The sequence below is a fragment of the Haliaeetus albicilla genome, chromosome 13 (genome assembly GCF_947461875.1).
Source record: "Haliaeetus albicilla chromosome 13, bHalAlb1.1, whole genome shotgun sequence".
NCBI classification, from domain to species: domain Eukaryota; kingdom Metazoa; phylum Chordata; class Aves; order Accipitriformes; family Accipitridae; genus Haliaeetus; species Haliaeetus albicilla.
In genome coordinates this window covers 24497297-24511339 of record NC_091495.1, presented here as the reverse complement: position 1 = coordinate 24511339, position 14043 = coordinate 24497297, and the positions used below count along the sequence as shown (strand labels likewise).

Genomic DNA, 14043 nt, shown 5'->3' with positions numbered 1-14043 from the left:
TTTGCATTACGCAAAAATGGAGGAAATATTATGACTGTGGAAGGGAGGAGATGGCTGGGCAGGAAGGATAAAAGAAAAGAAAAACCAGAACTGGGGATGGGGAAGAGCATCAGTCTTCCAGAGTAATTAAATGTTATCTACTATTCTAGTATTGCCTTGACTGTCATTCTGTATATCTTTAAAGATGCAGAAAACTGAGAATATCATATATTTTTGTTACCTACATACAATTAATCTCTCTGCCTACAGAAATTGGGACTATGCTAAAGCAGTTTTTCTGTTGCTAACTACTTTGGGTTCCAAGCAGTTTCTTTGGCTGCTACCTACAGGCAAAGTTGCCTGTTCAGGAGCTGAAAAAGTAGCAGAGATCTTTCTTCCATATCCAGTAGGTGTATGCTTGAAGTAGGTTGGCTACAGCTAGAGTAAGATCCCTCTTTTTCTTCTGAAGATGTATGTCTAAGTGACACCAATATAAAAGTATTGCAGAATTGATAGACTTGCTGGGAAATGGCGTATGCATAGCAAGGCTCAAGAGCTGACTCGTTGCTGATAGATGTTTGGCAGGGACAATACTGATTTGAGGATCCTACTCCCAAAGCAGCCCTAATGCCTCTGGATTCTCTCGTGTTTTAATGTTCCAGATGCCATGGCCCCTGTATGGGCAGTTCTGCAGCTTCAGAGCCACTTCATTTACATCCTTTATTCCTTTCATCCCAGCACTCCTGTCATCCCCAGAGCTCTCACTCCTTGGCATTTCACCCTATCATCTGTTCCTAAATTGCTGAACCTGTGACTAGCAGCAGGGCAGTTAGTACAGGCGCCCCAGGACACTGCTGCCACTTTAGCCACTTGCTAATCTTATGGCCCTGGTCAAATCTTTGATGATAGCCCCCACACCAGCAGAAGCAACAGTATTTTGATCTGCTGAAATGGTGTTATAAATAGTATGAAAATGAGAAGGGTGCTGGCAATGGCTCGGTCCTATGAACTATGTTCATTTTGGTAAAACTTCTTTTTTTTTAGCAAGGCACCACTCCAAAGAAAGCATTTTGGCTTGTTCTTTCTTATGGTGACAGAGTTTCATCTTAAACAGTAAAGGGCAAGAGTGTATTTTTAAACCCACTTTCCTCCCTTGTAAGTGTGCTCAAGGGTTGTTTGAACTGATCACTTAATATAATTGTCTCTTTGGTCTGATGTCAGGGAAGGGGAGGGGGGAGAATAATGGTCACATCTGCAGGTGATAAAACATAGAATGATATATTTCAGAAAAACTCAACCAGTTTCAGCATAGGAGGGCTAACTGTGATACACACTAAAAAGCTTGTCCTGCTACTTCAGTATTCAATCTCATAGCTCTTTAGACTTAATTTCAAAGTGTTTATTTGCATCATTGCTGAAATACTGCTTCCTTTGTAATCTAATAACTAATGCAATCGCTTAAGCTTATGCAGCCTGGTTTCTCAGTAGTCCTTGGCTGTGCTGTTTTCTGCATCTATGAAGCATTGCTAGAGCAAATGGAGAAGTGGCAGCTGTTTGCATCAGTAAGGCTAATGAAATGCAGAGCAGATTTGCGTGTCCTGGTATTTCACCAATCTCCACTGCACACAATGGGCCAAATTCAGCCAAGTGCAGCTTCTAGCAAGTAGCTGAGACATCCAAGGAAGTCTCTTTTCTGCTGTAAACATGGTTGCATTTATACACCAAGCATGAGCTGATTTTAAGTGGAGCACAGGTGGATGTAGACTGTTGTAGTAGCAAGTCTTGCATGCATTTAAAATGTGGTGGGTCTGTAAAAGTTGGCATTAAGAAGTATATAGAGTCAATATAAGGGTGTTGGTAGCAAGAAATGCCACCAGTGAAAGAAATGATGAAGCAGCCCTTTCCTAACCCTTCACCCAATTTAATTTATACAATCTGCTGTGGTCTCAGCTTTAAGCCTGGATTAAAGCCCCAGATTCAGTTCTGGGATAAACTGAATTCCACGGGAGTTGTGCCCATTCACACAAAGACACAGTTTGTTCCCGTAGAATAATGACGTGCCTTTCCGCCGATAATTCTACCACTTGAATGCCAAGTTACAGTCCAGAGACACTTGCTTAATATTCCTGCTTCACTCAGTGTAAAACTGGCACGTTCAAGAGCTCCTCTGCGCTGGCCAGTTTGGTATATCATTGCAAGCTTTCAAAAAAAGGACTGCCTTCAGCATTTTGCCTGGATCATTTCCCAGACATATAGTGCTCCCTAGCAGATGGCTACATCCATCTCCGCTACAGTCAGCAGCAACTTCCTTCCTATACCCATAAGTGAAGCTTAGCAGAGTTGTTAACTGTCCCGCGCGTGTATCGCTGAGACATTGACATCAGTGGGAGCCTACACAGCCGTACAGCTCTGCCTGCATCCGTCAGAGGTGGTGAGGATCAGGGCTTAAAAAATAGCAGGCAATCAGTAGCACCACCATTGAGACTCAACCTACTGGAATGATGGATGATTTTATTTAATTTTTCAAAAAGCTTTTCTCACTCGGCCAAGTCCGTTACCTCCTACGTTCTTCCCCCTTTGGCCTAAGTTTCATGGGTTCAGTTTGCACGTTTGTTCTAAGTGGGGCAGCTGCATCCAGTGCATTTTTGCCTATTCATGGCCTTTCTTCTTTTCAGTTCAACCTTTTTCCCCTTCATTTGGCAAGTCATTTTGGGGAAGTGTTGAGGTTTAACCCCAGCCAGCAACTAAGCACCATGTAGCCACTCACTCACTCCCCCCCACCCAGTGGGATGGGGGAGAAAATTGGGAAGAAGCAGCAAAACCTGCGGGTTGAGATAAGAACAGTTTAATAGAACAGAAAAGAAGAAACTAATCATGATAATGATAACACTAATAAAATGACAACAGCAATAATGAAAGGATTGGAATGTACAAATGATGCACAGGGCAATTGCTCACCACCCGCCGACCAACACCCAGCCAGTCCCCGAGCGGCGATTCCCCACCCCCACTCCCCAGTTCCTATACTAGATGGCACGTCCCATGGTATGGAATACACCGTTGGCCAGTTTGGGTCAGGTGCCCTGGCTGTGTCCTGTGAGAACTTCTTGTGCCCCTCCAGCTTTCTCGCTGGCTGGGCTTGAGAAGCTGAAAAATCCTTGACTTTAGTCTAAACACTACTTAGCAACAACTGAAAACATCAGTGTTATCAACATTCTTTGCATACTGAACTCAAAACAGCACTGTACCAGCTACTAGGAAGACAATTAACTCTATCCCAGCTGAAACCAGGACAGGAAGCATAGATGTAAGGGTGTGTTTGCTTGCTTATTTTATGTACAAGTGTCATGGTTTAAGCCCAGCTGGCAACTAAGCACCACACAGCTGCTCGCTCATTCCCCCCACCTGCCATGGGATGGGGAAGAGAATCAGGGTTTAAAAAAAAGTAAACCTCATGGGTTGAGATAAAGACAGTTTAATAAGACAGCAAAGGAAGAGAAAATAATAATAATAGAATATACAAAACAAGTGATCCATGATGCAATTGCTCACCATCCGCTGAAAGGTGCCCAGCCTGTCCCCGAGCAGTGATCGCCACCCCCCTGCCAACTCCCCCCTGTTTATATGCTGAGCATGACGTCATATGGTATGGAATATCCTTTTGGCCAGTTTGGATCAGGTGCCCTGGCTGTGTCCCCTCCCAACTTCTTGTGCCCCTCCAGCCTTCTTGCCGGCTGGGCACGAGAAGCTAAAAAGTCCTTGACTTAGTGTAAACATTACTTAGCAACAACTAAAAAAATCAGTGTGTTATCAACTTTATTCTCATACTAAATCCAAAACACACCACTATACCACTATATGCCAGGACCCCTCAGGGAACAGGGCATTTTGTCTCTCATTTTCTGACAGTTTACTATACAGTGGGGCCTCTTCAGCACGCATCACCTCCTCCTCTGGCGGTATTCCGAAATCTTTGCCTTCTGGCCACTCCGTGATCACTTCCACAATTCCTGGGTGACTGGAGTTTCCTATGCGAGCCCGTTGTGTGATCAGTGCGACCCACTTACTCCACGTGGCGTCAGTCGCGTGATGTGTAGAGGAGACCCTCCCTTTGAACATCCAGCCCAGCACTGGCAGTCGGGGTGCTAAGAGGAGCTGTGTCTCAGTACCAACCACTTCTGAGGCGGCTCGAACTCCTTCATACGCTGCCAATATCTCTTTTTCAGTTGGAGTATAGCGAGCCTCGGATCCTCTGTATCCCCGACTCCAAAACCCCAGGGGTCGGCCTCGGGTGTCCCCGGGTGCTTTCTGCCAGAGGCTCCAGGTAGGGTCGTTCTCCCCGAGGCTCCAGGTAGGGCCATTCTCCCCGGCTGCGGTATACAGCACATTTTTAACACAATGCCTAAGAAAGTCTGTGTTTCCTTTTTACTCTTTGGGGGAGACAAAGCTGTTATTTTGTTGATCACAACCATTGGGGTCTGACATCGCCCATCTTGCCATTTTATTCCTAAAAACTGGATCTCCTGTGCAGGTCCCTTGACCTTACTTTGTTTCATGGCAAAACCAGCTTTCAGAAGGATTTGGACTATTTTCTTCCCTTTCTCAAAAAATTCTTCTGCTGTGTCGCCCCGTACAATGATGTCATCGATGTACTGCAGGTGTTCTGGAGCTTCACCCTTCTCCAGTGCAACCTGGATCAGTCCATGGCAAATGGTGGGGCTGTGTTTCCACCCCTGGGGCAGCCAATTACGAGTGTACTGGATGCCCCTGCAAGTGAAAGCAAACTGTGGCCTGCGGTCTGCTGCCAAAAGGATTGAGATAAATGCATTAGCGATATCAATTGTGGCATACCACTTGGCTGCCTTTGACTCCAATTTGTATTGAAGTTCTAGCATGTCTGGCACGGCAGCACTCAGCAGCGGCGTGACTTCATAGAGGCCACGGTAGTCTACTGTTAGCCTCTACTCTCCATTAGACTTTTGCACTGGCCACATGGGACTGTTAAAGGGTGAGCGAGTCTTGCTGATCACTCCTTGGCGCTGTGGTTGAAGAATCAACTTATGGATGGGAATCGGGGAGTCTCGGTGCAATATTGCTGCCAGTGCACTGTTGTAGCAGTGATTGGCACCTGTTGTTCTTTGACCCTCAGCAACCCCACAACAGAAGGGTCCTCCGAGAGACCAGGCAGGGTAGAGAGCTGTGTAATTCCCTCCGTCTTCAAGGCAGCTATACCTAAAGCACACCAGTACGCTTTTGGGAGCTTGCAATACCATCTCCTGAGGTAGTGTATGCCAAGGATGCACGGAGCTTCTGGGCCCATCACAATGGGGTGCTTTTGCCACTCACTCCCAGTCAGAGCACTTTTACATAGTTTCTGAACATTTACTTGCTCACTGATCCTATAGAAGATAACTGCACCTGACATTTTATATTTCCCTAATAGCTGGGTTTTTGGAAAAACTTTGAAGAGCATTAACATGAAAACGACAGGAGCAACCCCTGTGGTTGTTTTCCCCTTCAGCTCTCTGCAGTAAAAGAACATCCTGCACTGCTTTGTTTTTCAGGTTGATGGCTTCCTGACGCTCCTCTTTGGCCTGGCTAGCATTAATACCCTTACAGTAATCAGCGTGACTCGCTACATCAAGGGCTGCCATCCTGAGAGAGGTAAGGAATAAAGGCAAGTCCAGTTCTGCCTTCATTGAACCTATGCAAATCTGTATTTCTTTCAGTCACAGGCTATATAAAATATAAATTAAATGCATTGGAAACCAGAACATAATGCAACCATTTACATTACAAATGCGTTTGCATAGAGTCATTCAGGGTTAACCCCAATAAGAGGCAAATGATTCATTGTACACCTCGGTTACCATGGGTTAAATTCACCCTTGTGCCAAAGATACCACAGGTCCTGCTGACCCTCTGTATTTTTCAAAATGCAACTTAAATGACTACTAAGTGATGCATACCTTGTTGTCTGGATCTCACTGTAAGCAACGAATTTCATCTGCTGTGAGATGATGTTTGGGAAGTTTCCAGTGATTGATAATATCTTTGGTTCGGAAGGCTGCCCTACATACAAACATTTTCATTTTTCAGGGTGTTTTGCCAGGGTGTGCACACAGCAGGCATCATGGACTGCTTTAGATGGTGCTAGAAACATTCAGTCTGCACATCTTGCCTCCAGCTTTTGTAGCACTGCGCAGCCTGCCATCCCCACATGCCTCTCCGGCCTCCCCTCAGTGGACAGTTTCACACCACGGGAGGTGAAAATTACGCCTACCATCCCCAGAATTGACCATGATCTGACTCTGCCCAGATGGTCCCTGTCTCCCAGATCTGCAAAGCACCATCAACACAGCCTCGCACCCATGCTTTTTGTCTAGTGCCCTGTTGATCTGTAACCTGAATATCTCAGACAACCACTGTTCATTACTGTCTCCAGTGCTAGAAACCTTTTACTAACCACTCTCTTTTTTTTTTAATTTCACTTTTTTATTAACCTCTGGTATAAATGCCTCTGTAAAGGCATATGAGTGTCCCACTGTACAAATCTGGTCTGAAATCCTTTACACATTTCCTGCCCTGTGAAGCCCTCACCAGCAAGTCATCATCTACCCCTTTCCCTTTATGCCTCTGTACATCACCACACTCAGCCAGGCGCTCCCTTTCACAGGATCAGTAGAAACATTTCCTTACCATTCATCCTGGACCTCCTGCCTGCTGAAAAGTTTGACTTCCACTGAGAGCCTTATGTAATCTCTCTTCATTATACCCACACCTTCCATAAATTCTCCCTAGCCTTCCTTTCATCCATCCTTAGATAATGTATTATCAATTTTCATGCCTTTGTTATGACTGGCTTGCACCATCTTTCAGGCAGGAACCTATTAATGGCCACAGCTAAAGCATGTGTAAATACACTGGATGTATCCTATGAGTTCTTCTTTATAGTATAGCTTGAGTAGTGTTAGTTGTGAAAAGAACTTCTACAGGAAGGTCTTTTTTCCACAGGAAGTTCTTCTGCAGTTTGTTGTAATGATACACTTGTTGAAGTTAATTTTCAACACAAATGGCTGTTAGAGCTGCTAGAATTTGTCTGTGATGTATTCTACATCTTATATTCATTACATATTATGAAATTGCATTTGAAACCCATGTTTCTCTTCTGCAGAGCTCTATCACATGTTCATCTGAGGGTGTGCACAATTTATGTTTGCCTCTTGAGGAAATCTGAGCAAGTACCCAGTGTAACTTTACAGAAATGTTGAGGAACAGAGATTGGTGGATGCATAAATATTTCCCATGTAAATGAAGAAATAACCACAATGTACAACAACAGCAGAACAGATTAAATAATTTGTATTGAATGGCTAATGTAGTTTGAGCATCTAATGTATTTTCTCCTTTTTAACAGGGAAAACCTTGAAGTGAATAAGAAAATCCTCTGAATTTCAACTTACCTTGTTTGTTTCTGTGGAAAACTTAACATACAACTAACTGTTTCCTGCTTTTTACAAAATTGCAAAACATAAGTCTAACGTAAAATTTTCTAATTCTACAGTGCTCAACAAACATATTGTCTCCTGCTTAAAAGCCATTCATTTCCACTGTTCACAAATGGTCTTGAACACAAGGCTGACAGATGCTTTCAAATTTAAGCTTTTCTTATAAATATGCTTTTTTGTCTTAATTTTTTTAAATAGTTGTATTTTCCTTATTAGCTGTTGGTATAGGAGCACATTTAGATTTCAGAGATATGTTTGCCCTTCTAGATATTATTTTCTGATTAAACCATGCCATTGCAGGTCACTGCATCAGCAACAGCAGTATGACGGTGGCTCTGGTTCTCATTTGGATAGCAGCTTTCTTCTGGTCAGCAGCTCCATTACTTGGCTGGGGCAGTTATACAGGTAACAGGTATCTTTCAGTTGTACTTATTTGGCACCTCTCCACTTAACTGAACAAAGATACTTCCCTTTCTTTCTTGCTGTTTGTGATAAACCAGACCGATTATCAGTAGAACTGAGAAAATCATTCATCGTGCATGATGTATGCGCAGAGAGTTGCCTGCTTTGGTATCAGCTATAAAGAGATTTTTTGAAGATATCACAGGAAAGACTTGGACCTAGTGCATATTACCTATGAAAAAAGAGGGGCCAGAAATATTTGGCATGGTTAAGCAATGAGATAAAGGAAACTATCAAAAGACATCCTTCAAAAACTGTCAAGATTGGGAAGCTAGAAAAGAACACAAGTTCCAGCAAGTTAAACTTGAAACTATAATAAGACAAGCCAGAAAGATCTGGTCAAACAGTTTGTTGAAAATATGAAAACTAACATAACAGAAGAAGAAAAAGATGTCAGAAAGTTTGTCAGTCCAAGAAGCGATTAGGGTGCAAGATAATGCCATAGGAAAAACGGAGGGGGAGAAAAGGAAAAATTTTGAATAGTGAATGCTGCGGTGATTCAATGGCTAGGGGATATTCCCACACCACAAAACTTCTTCATGGGGAAAAGTTGGAGGAATTGTCTCAAATTAGGTCTCTAAAAATTCAAGACAACAAATCTCTAGGAACAAATGGTAATGATACAGGAGTCCTAACAACTGAAACCATGTGACTGAAACTGTCCAGCAGTTATCTGCCTGGATCCTGCAGGCATCTGCATCCTTTGAGAAGTCATGAAATCTGTGAAGACTTATTAAAGCAGCTATGTGAATATATCCTCTTACTTATTAAATGCATAAGCTTTGAGGTATCTCTGGACCCTTGAAGTATGGGTGTGAAAAAAGCATCCATTTCTATGATTGGTTAAATCTTCTTCCCAAATCAAAATGTTACCAGGATATTAGGCTCAATAGATTTTTTGTTTGAGACAAAACCAAACTGTTTAATAGACTGTTCTAATTTTATGTCATGTTTTTGCACTCTGGATATGTCATAAACTTGGGGGATTGGGACTGGTCATTTTCTGTGTATCTTCTGGCGATTTCTTTCCTTTTTACATTAATCTTAATAGCTCTTCATTTGCAGAAGGATTTCTGATGAGCCTTTTTGGCCTTGTCAGGGCATCCAGGTTTTTTTTAATTTCACTTTTTTATTAACCTTTGGTATAAATGCCTCTGTAAAGGCATATGAGTGTCCCACTGTACAAATCTGGTCTGAAATCCTTTACACATTTCCTGCCCTGTGAAGCCCTCATCAGCAAGTCTATATAAGCATGCCATCATCTACCCCTTTCCCTTTATGCCTCTTTACATCACCACACTCATCCCAGGTGCTCCCTCTCACAGGATCAGTGAAAGCCCCCATGGATCCTGTTCATACTTTGGATTCAGTTCCTCGACAGTGGTCTTCAAGACCACTTCTAGGAGCACTTTTCCCTACTGAGAATCACAGCAGTTTCAGGTTCCTGGGCTATCTGTCTCTAAACACGTTTCCATTGAGGGCACCCATGGACATGTGGGACCCCAGCAACGGCAAGTCCAGCAGCAGGCAGCGGGTGCTGGCAGACAGCAGCACATTACACCTGGCTGCTTTGGACCTCTCATTTCTACACAGAAGCTGCAGCGGTCCCCAGGACCCTGCTGATTTTTGGAAATGCCACTTGCCAGTGTCCTGGTGGAGAGGGGAAACACAGCTCTGAATTCTGAGTTGCAGCAAATCTGCAGGGTTTTCTTTTCATGTCATCTGGAGGCTGCTTTCAGTTTTCAGTCAAAAGTTTTCACAAACCAAAAACCTGGAATTAAGCCAGATTTTATGGTTATCTTTCTGAATCTTGAGGTCTACTGACGAAAAAGGTAAAGGAGACTAAAATCTATTTCTATTACTGAACACATCCAGACAGCAACACCTAGAGCTTTTGGTGATAAAAATACTGAGCTCTTTTTGATGAGAATCATAAAAGAGATTTTAATCTTTTGCTCCTTTAATTCATCCTGTCTAAACCTCCTATCACCTGTGAGGAATTAAGGGATTTTTTTTTCCCTTCAGAATTATCACTGTATGTCAGGCAGGGATCTGTTGCTAAATCATGCAGGCTTCACCTGTATTGTATCTCCAGGACCTGTTGATACTTGACTTACATAATTTTGGTTCATGCTTCATTTATTTGTAATTAAATTTGCTGCCATACCTGTTGGAAAAAACAGCTTTTTCCACTTAAAAAGAAAAATCAACAATTCACAATCTACAGAAAAACTCTAATGCTACCAAACTCAGGTTTTCTATCAGGACACCTCTGCAAACATATCAGAGGGTCTAAAGAAGTCAACTGTTATTCATAAAAGTATTTAAGCAGAGACTGCACCTTATTCCCACTGCCTTTCCCTTAAGTACCTAATCAGCTAGTGTCCTTTTGTAAATCCCACTAGCAGCAGATCCTGCAATCTGCCTGACTTCATTTTTAAGAGCCTGCAGCTCCTTTGTAGTTGCAGAACTGTATGCTTTCTGTTTAGCAAAAGGTCTCATATCTTTCTGAGTATTTATGTGTTTCATCTTTATCATTAGCTCTATCAATTTGCCTTCATGGCTCTTGCAACAGTAACAATTTCATTGCCTTTTTGTTTCTATTGAAAAACCTCTCAATATTTTTAATTCCTGCTTTGCTATATAAGTAGTGACTTTTTACATTTGGCATATTGTCTCTTTACAATTGGTTGTTATCCTGTTAAAGTGCTCATCTTAGGAAGTTACTATGTGGAAGATTATGACAAATAAGAGTAGATAACACTCAGGAATATCAAACCTACTGAATGATTACCATCTTTTTTTTTTTTTTCCTAATAACGTATCACAATTTCCTATCCTGAAACAACAGTTTGTGCGTTATGGATTTACACTGGAAATCTAAACTGGACAGAATGATAATATACATTAAAACTTGTTATGGTCTAGCTGGTCTTGAAAAATTGTTTATGTAGGAAATTACATCACGGATCATTAAATTAGAAAGATCAATCCATTTTTTAGTGCTTAAAAGAAGAAGAATACAGCATTTGAACTGATAAATTAATCACTCAAAAGCAGATAAGTGTTCTAAAAATGCTAACCAACTTATTTTTGCTTTCCAGATCGCATGTATGGTACATGTGAGATTGACTGGGCAAAAGCCAACTTCTCTACAATCTACAAGTCCTACATTGTCTCCATTTTTATCTGCTGTTTCTTCCTACCTGTCACAGTCATGGTCTTCTCATATGTGTCAATTATCAATACTGTCAAGCTAAGCCATGCATTAACAGGACTGGGTGATCCCACAGACAGACAGAGGAGAATAGAGCGGGACGTCACCAGGGTGAGTTTGGGTTTCATGTTGGGTGGTATTTATCTCAGTGAAATCTGTCTTTCCAAAAACTGGTCTAAACTAGAACAGAAGAGAACAAAACCAATCAGTCACATTTCATTTCTCTATAATCTCTAGTGACAGTGTCTGAACTCAGTGAAGAATATGAGGTTTGTTTAAAACTTGTACCCTGTCAGTTGGCTAATACTGGTGCTACATCCCATGTGCAAAATAATCTAAATATAGTTGGAGCGGGTTATACAGCACAAAAACAAAAGTTTGGCTTGGCATATGCTCTTTTCTTTCAGAAGTTACGTTACTTCTGAGCATACACAGAAGTTACAGTGGAGCTTTCAATTTACCTACGGTTGACTTAAGTCTACCCAAACCCTTCTGATTTCATATAAACATATAGGGGACTGTAGCTATTTTCATTCCACTAGATGAGGCATTGGTCAAGCATACCACCATGCCAAAATTCAATATATAGCTTCTAGGTCTGCTTGGCTCCATCAAAGCAAACCTTTTGCTTGCCTGTATTCTCCTGTGAGCCATACCCTCAGGACAATCTGAATGTTTCCATCCCAGCCAAGTGTCCAAGCTACTATTCCCAGTGTATTGCTTCCCTGAAGTAGTCTTCCAGAGCAGATTTAAGACTATTCTCCTTTTGTCTTTTAGGTTTCTATTGTCATTTGCACAGCCTTCATTATTGCATGGTCACCGTATGCTGTCATCTCTATATGGTCTGCCTATGGTCACCCTGTGCCCAATCTTACCAGCATCCTTGCCAGTTTGTTTGCAAAGTCTGCCAGCTTCTACAATCCTATTATCTACTTTGGAATGAGCTCCAAATTTCGGAGGGACATTTTCATCTTGTTCCATTGTGCCAAGGAAGTCAAAGACCCTGTGAAGCTCAAACGTTTCAAAAACCTCAAGCAAAAACAGCAAGAGCCCTCTCAGAAAGAAGAGAAGTACGCAGGAGAAATGCACCCTGCACCAAGCCCTGATTCTGGGGTGGGAAGTCCAACCAACACCCCACCTCCAGCAAACAGGGAAGTGTATTTTGGTATTCTCGATACGCCATCCAATAACCCTGATATTGAATGTGATAGACTGTAAGTTTTGCAGCCACTTAACACATGCACCCATTTTGTGTTCAGGAAGACTCTCTTCAGATCAGCGCTTGAGTGATTTCCTCATTCCCTATCCATCTGTTTCTTGCTAGAGCACTGGTGATTATACAACTCAAGCAAATCAGACGGTAAAGTGATATTTTCCTTCTATGTAGGTACAAAGCACGTTACAATGTGGGCAGCACACCCAGTGCGAGAAATATTTGATTTTCAGATGCATGCAGGAAAAGGAAGACTGACTTGTGAAGAGCAGGCATTAGCTAGCAAAAATAACTAATATGTTCCTATCCAGATTTTATTAATTAGGAGATTACATTTCCAAATATGTCTTTTGCTCTTCAACAGCCCCAGCCATAGAGGATCATTTCAGCTCTGCGGTGCTGCACAGCCCATGCTGTAGGAGAAGATGGGCCCTGCTGAGATTGGTGTGGAGCAATCGGGGGCACAGAGGCACACTCGCCGTGGGTCTCCCAGGCCCTGTGTGTGCATGGGTGCACGTCTGATCGCCTGTGCCTGACTCTGTGTGTGTCTGTGCAAGTGCTAGGTGTTGTAGGTCTTGGCATTTTCTAGTCACTGTGGTCTGAACAGTGGCTTCGTACTTTTCCTCGTTGGTCTGCAGAATTATTTCCACCCTCCTTGACCTTCCCAGTGAGCAGGGCCTGGCTGTAGCATTCAGATTCAGGAAAGCTGGCCTTCAATTTTACTGATCTGTCTCCAAACTGCTTGTTTTTCTACCTGACTATTAAGGTGGAGCAAGAGCTGTTGCACAGGCAATGAAACCAGAAATGACACTAAGGTTTTAAGAGTACTGATGAAGTGTGGCATCAGAGCTATTTACAGAATATAATCCAACACTTCACTGCTGCTTCTAAAGAAAGTTTTTGTACCTGCCTGTGGGTAAAAAATGACTTTTAGGTAAACGTAACTAAGTAGCAATTAAGGATAGTGATTTAATAGCTAAGCTGTAGGCTTAAATCAGCAGCAAGACTGTTCAGATGTTATAATATCCAATGATTCCACCAAGTTTATTTTACAGAATCAAAGTGAGGAGGTCTATCTTCATAATTCCTGACCTTGGAAATTAACTGCATACTCAGAGACTTCTGTAAATATATCTCTATATTAGCCATGGAAATTATGGGTTCATTTAGTGCCGTCTGCAAGTTAAACAACAGGGAAAAAAAGGAAACAAACAAACAAACAAAAACCAACAACATTTGTTGCTAACCTCACTGCTATTTATGACTTTTTGGAATCTCACTATCTGGGTTTGCTAAAACGTAGCTGTTTTGCAAAAGTATGCTTTTTCAGATGTGTTTCTTGGGAAAGTTACAAAGAGAGCCTGCCTTCATTTCCCCCATTACTTTATTTGTTTTGAGAAAAATCACCTGTGTTTTGAAGTTAAAAACAAATAAACATTATAAGCAACAGTGGGGAACTGTGTTTTCTTTCATGGCCACAGATCTGAACTACAAGAGTATTCATTTTTGTGGAAAATTTTGAGATATGGGTGCTATTTCATTACCATAAATAATTAAAAGCAGATAAGTAAACAGTTTGCTTCCAGATAAAAGTGCATGCTGTAGCTTCAGAAACAGATGAAATCATTTAGGGCAAAATCCTGTCACAGCTGGATGAAGTCAGG

General features: G+C 42.1%; 1 protein-coding gene across 2 annotated transcripts in view; it reads left to right on the top strand.

Annotated features, from left to right (window-relative positions):
* Positions 1 to 13826, top strand: part of LOC104314918 (visual pigment-like receptor peropsin) — a 35479-nt gene extending 21653 nt beyond the window's left edge. The window contains exons 3-6 of one of the 2 annotated variants that reach the window (XM_069800531.1): positions 5544 to 5643; positions 7788 to 7892; positions 11054 to 11277; positions 11944 to 13826. In XM_069800531.1, the coding sequence (XP_069656632.1) occupies positions 5544 to 5643; positions 7788 to 7892; positions 11054 to 11277; positions 11944 to 12384 (870 nt within the window). In that variant the 3' untranslated portion in view covers positions 12385 to 13826. The remainder of the gene's footprint in view (positions 1 to 5543; positions 5644 to 7787; positions 7893 to 11053; positions 11278 to 11943) is intronic. The other variant, XM_069800532.1, reaches the window with a different exon arrangement.
* Positions 13827 to 14043: the final 217 nt, after the last annotated feature.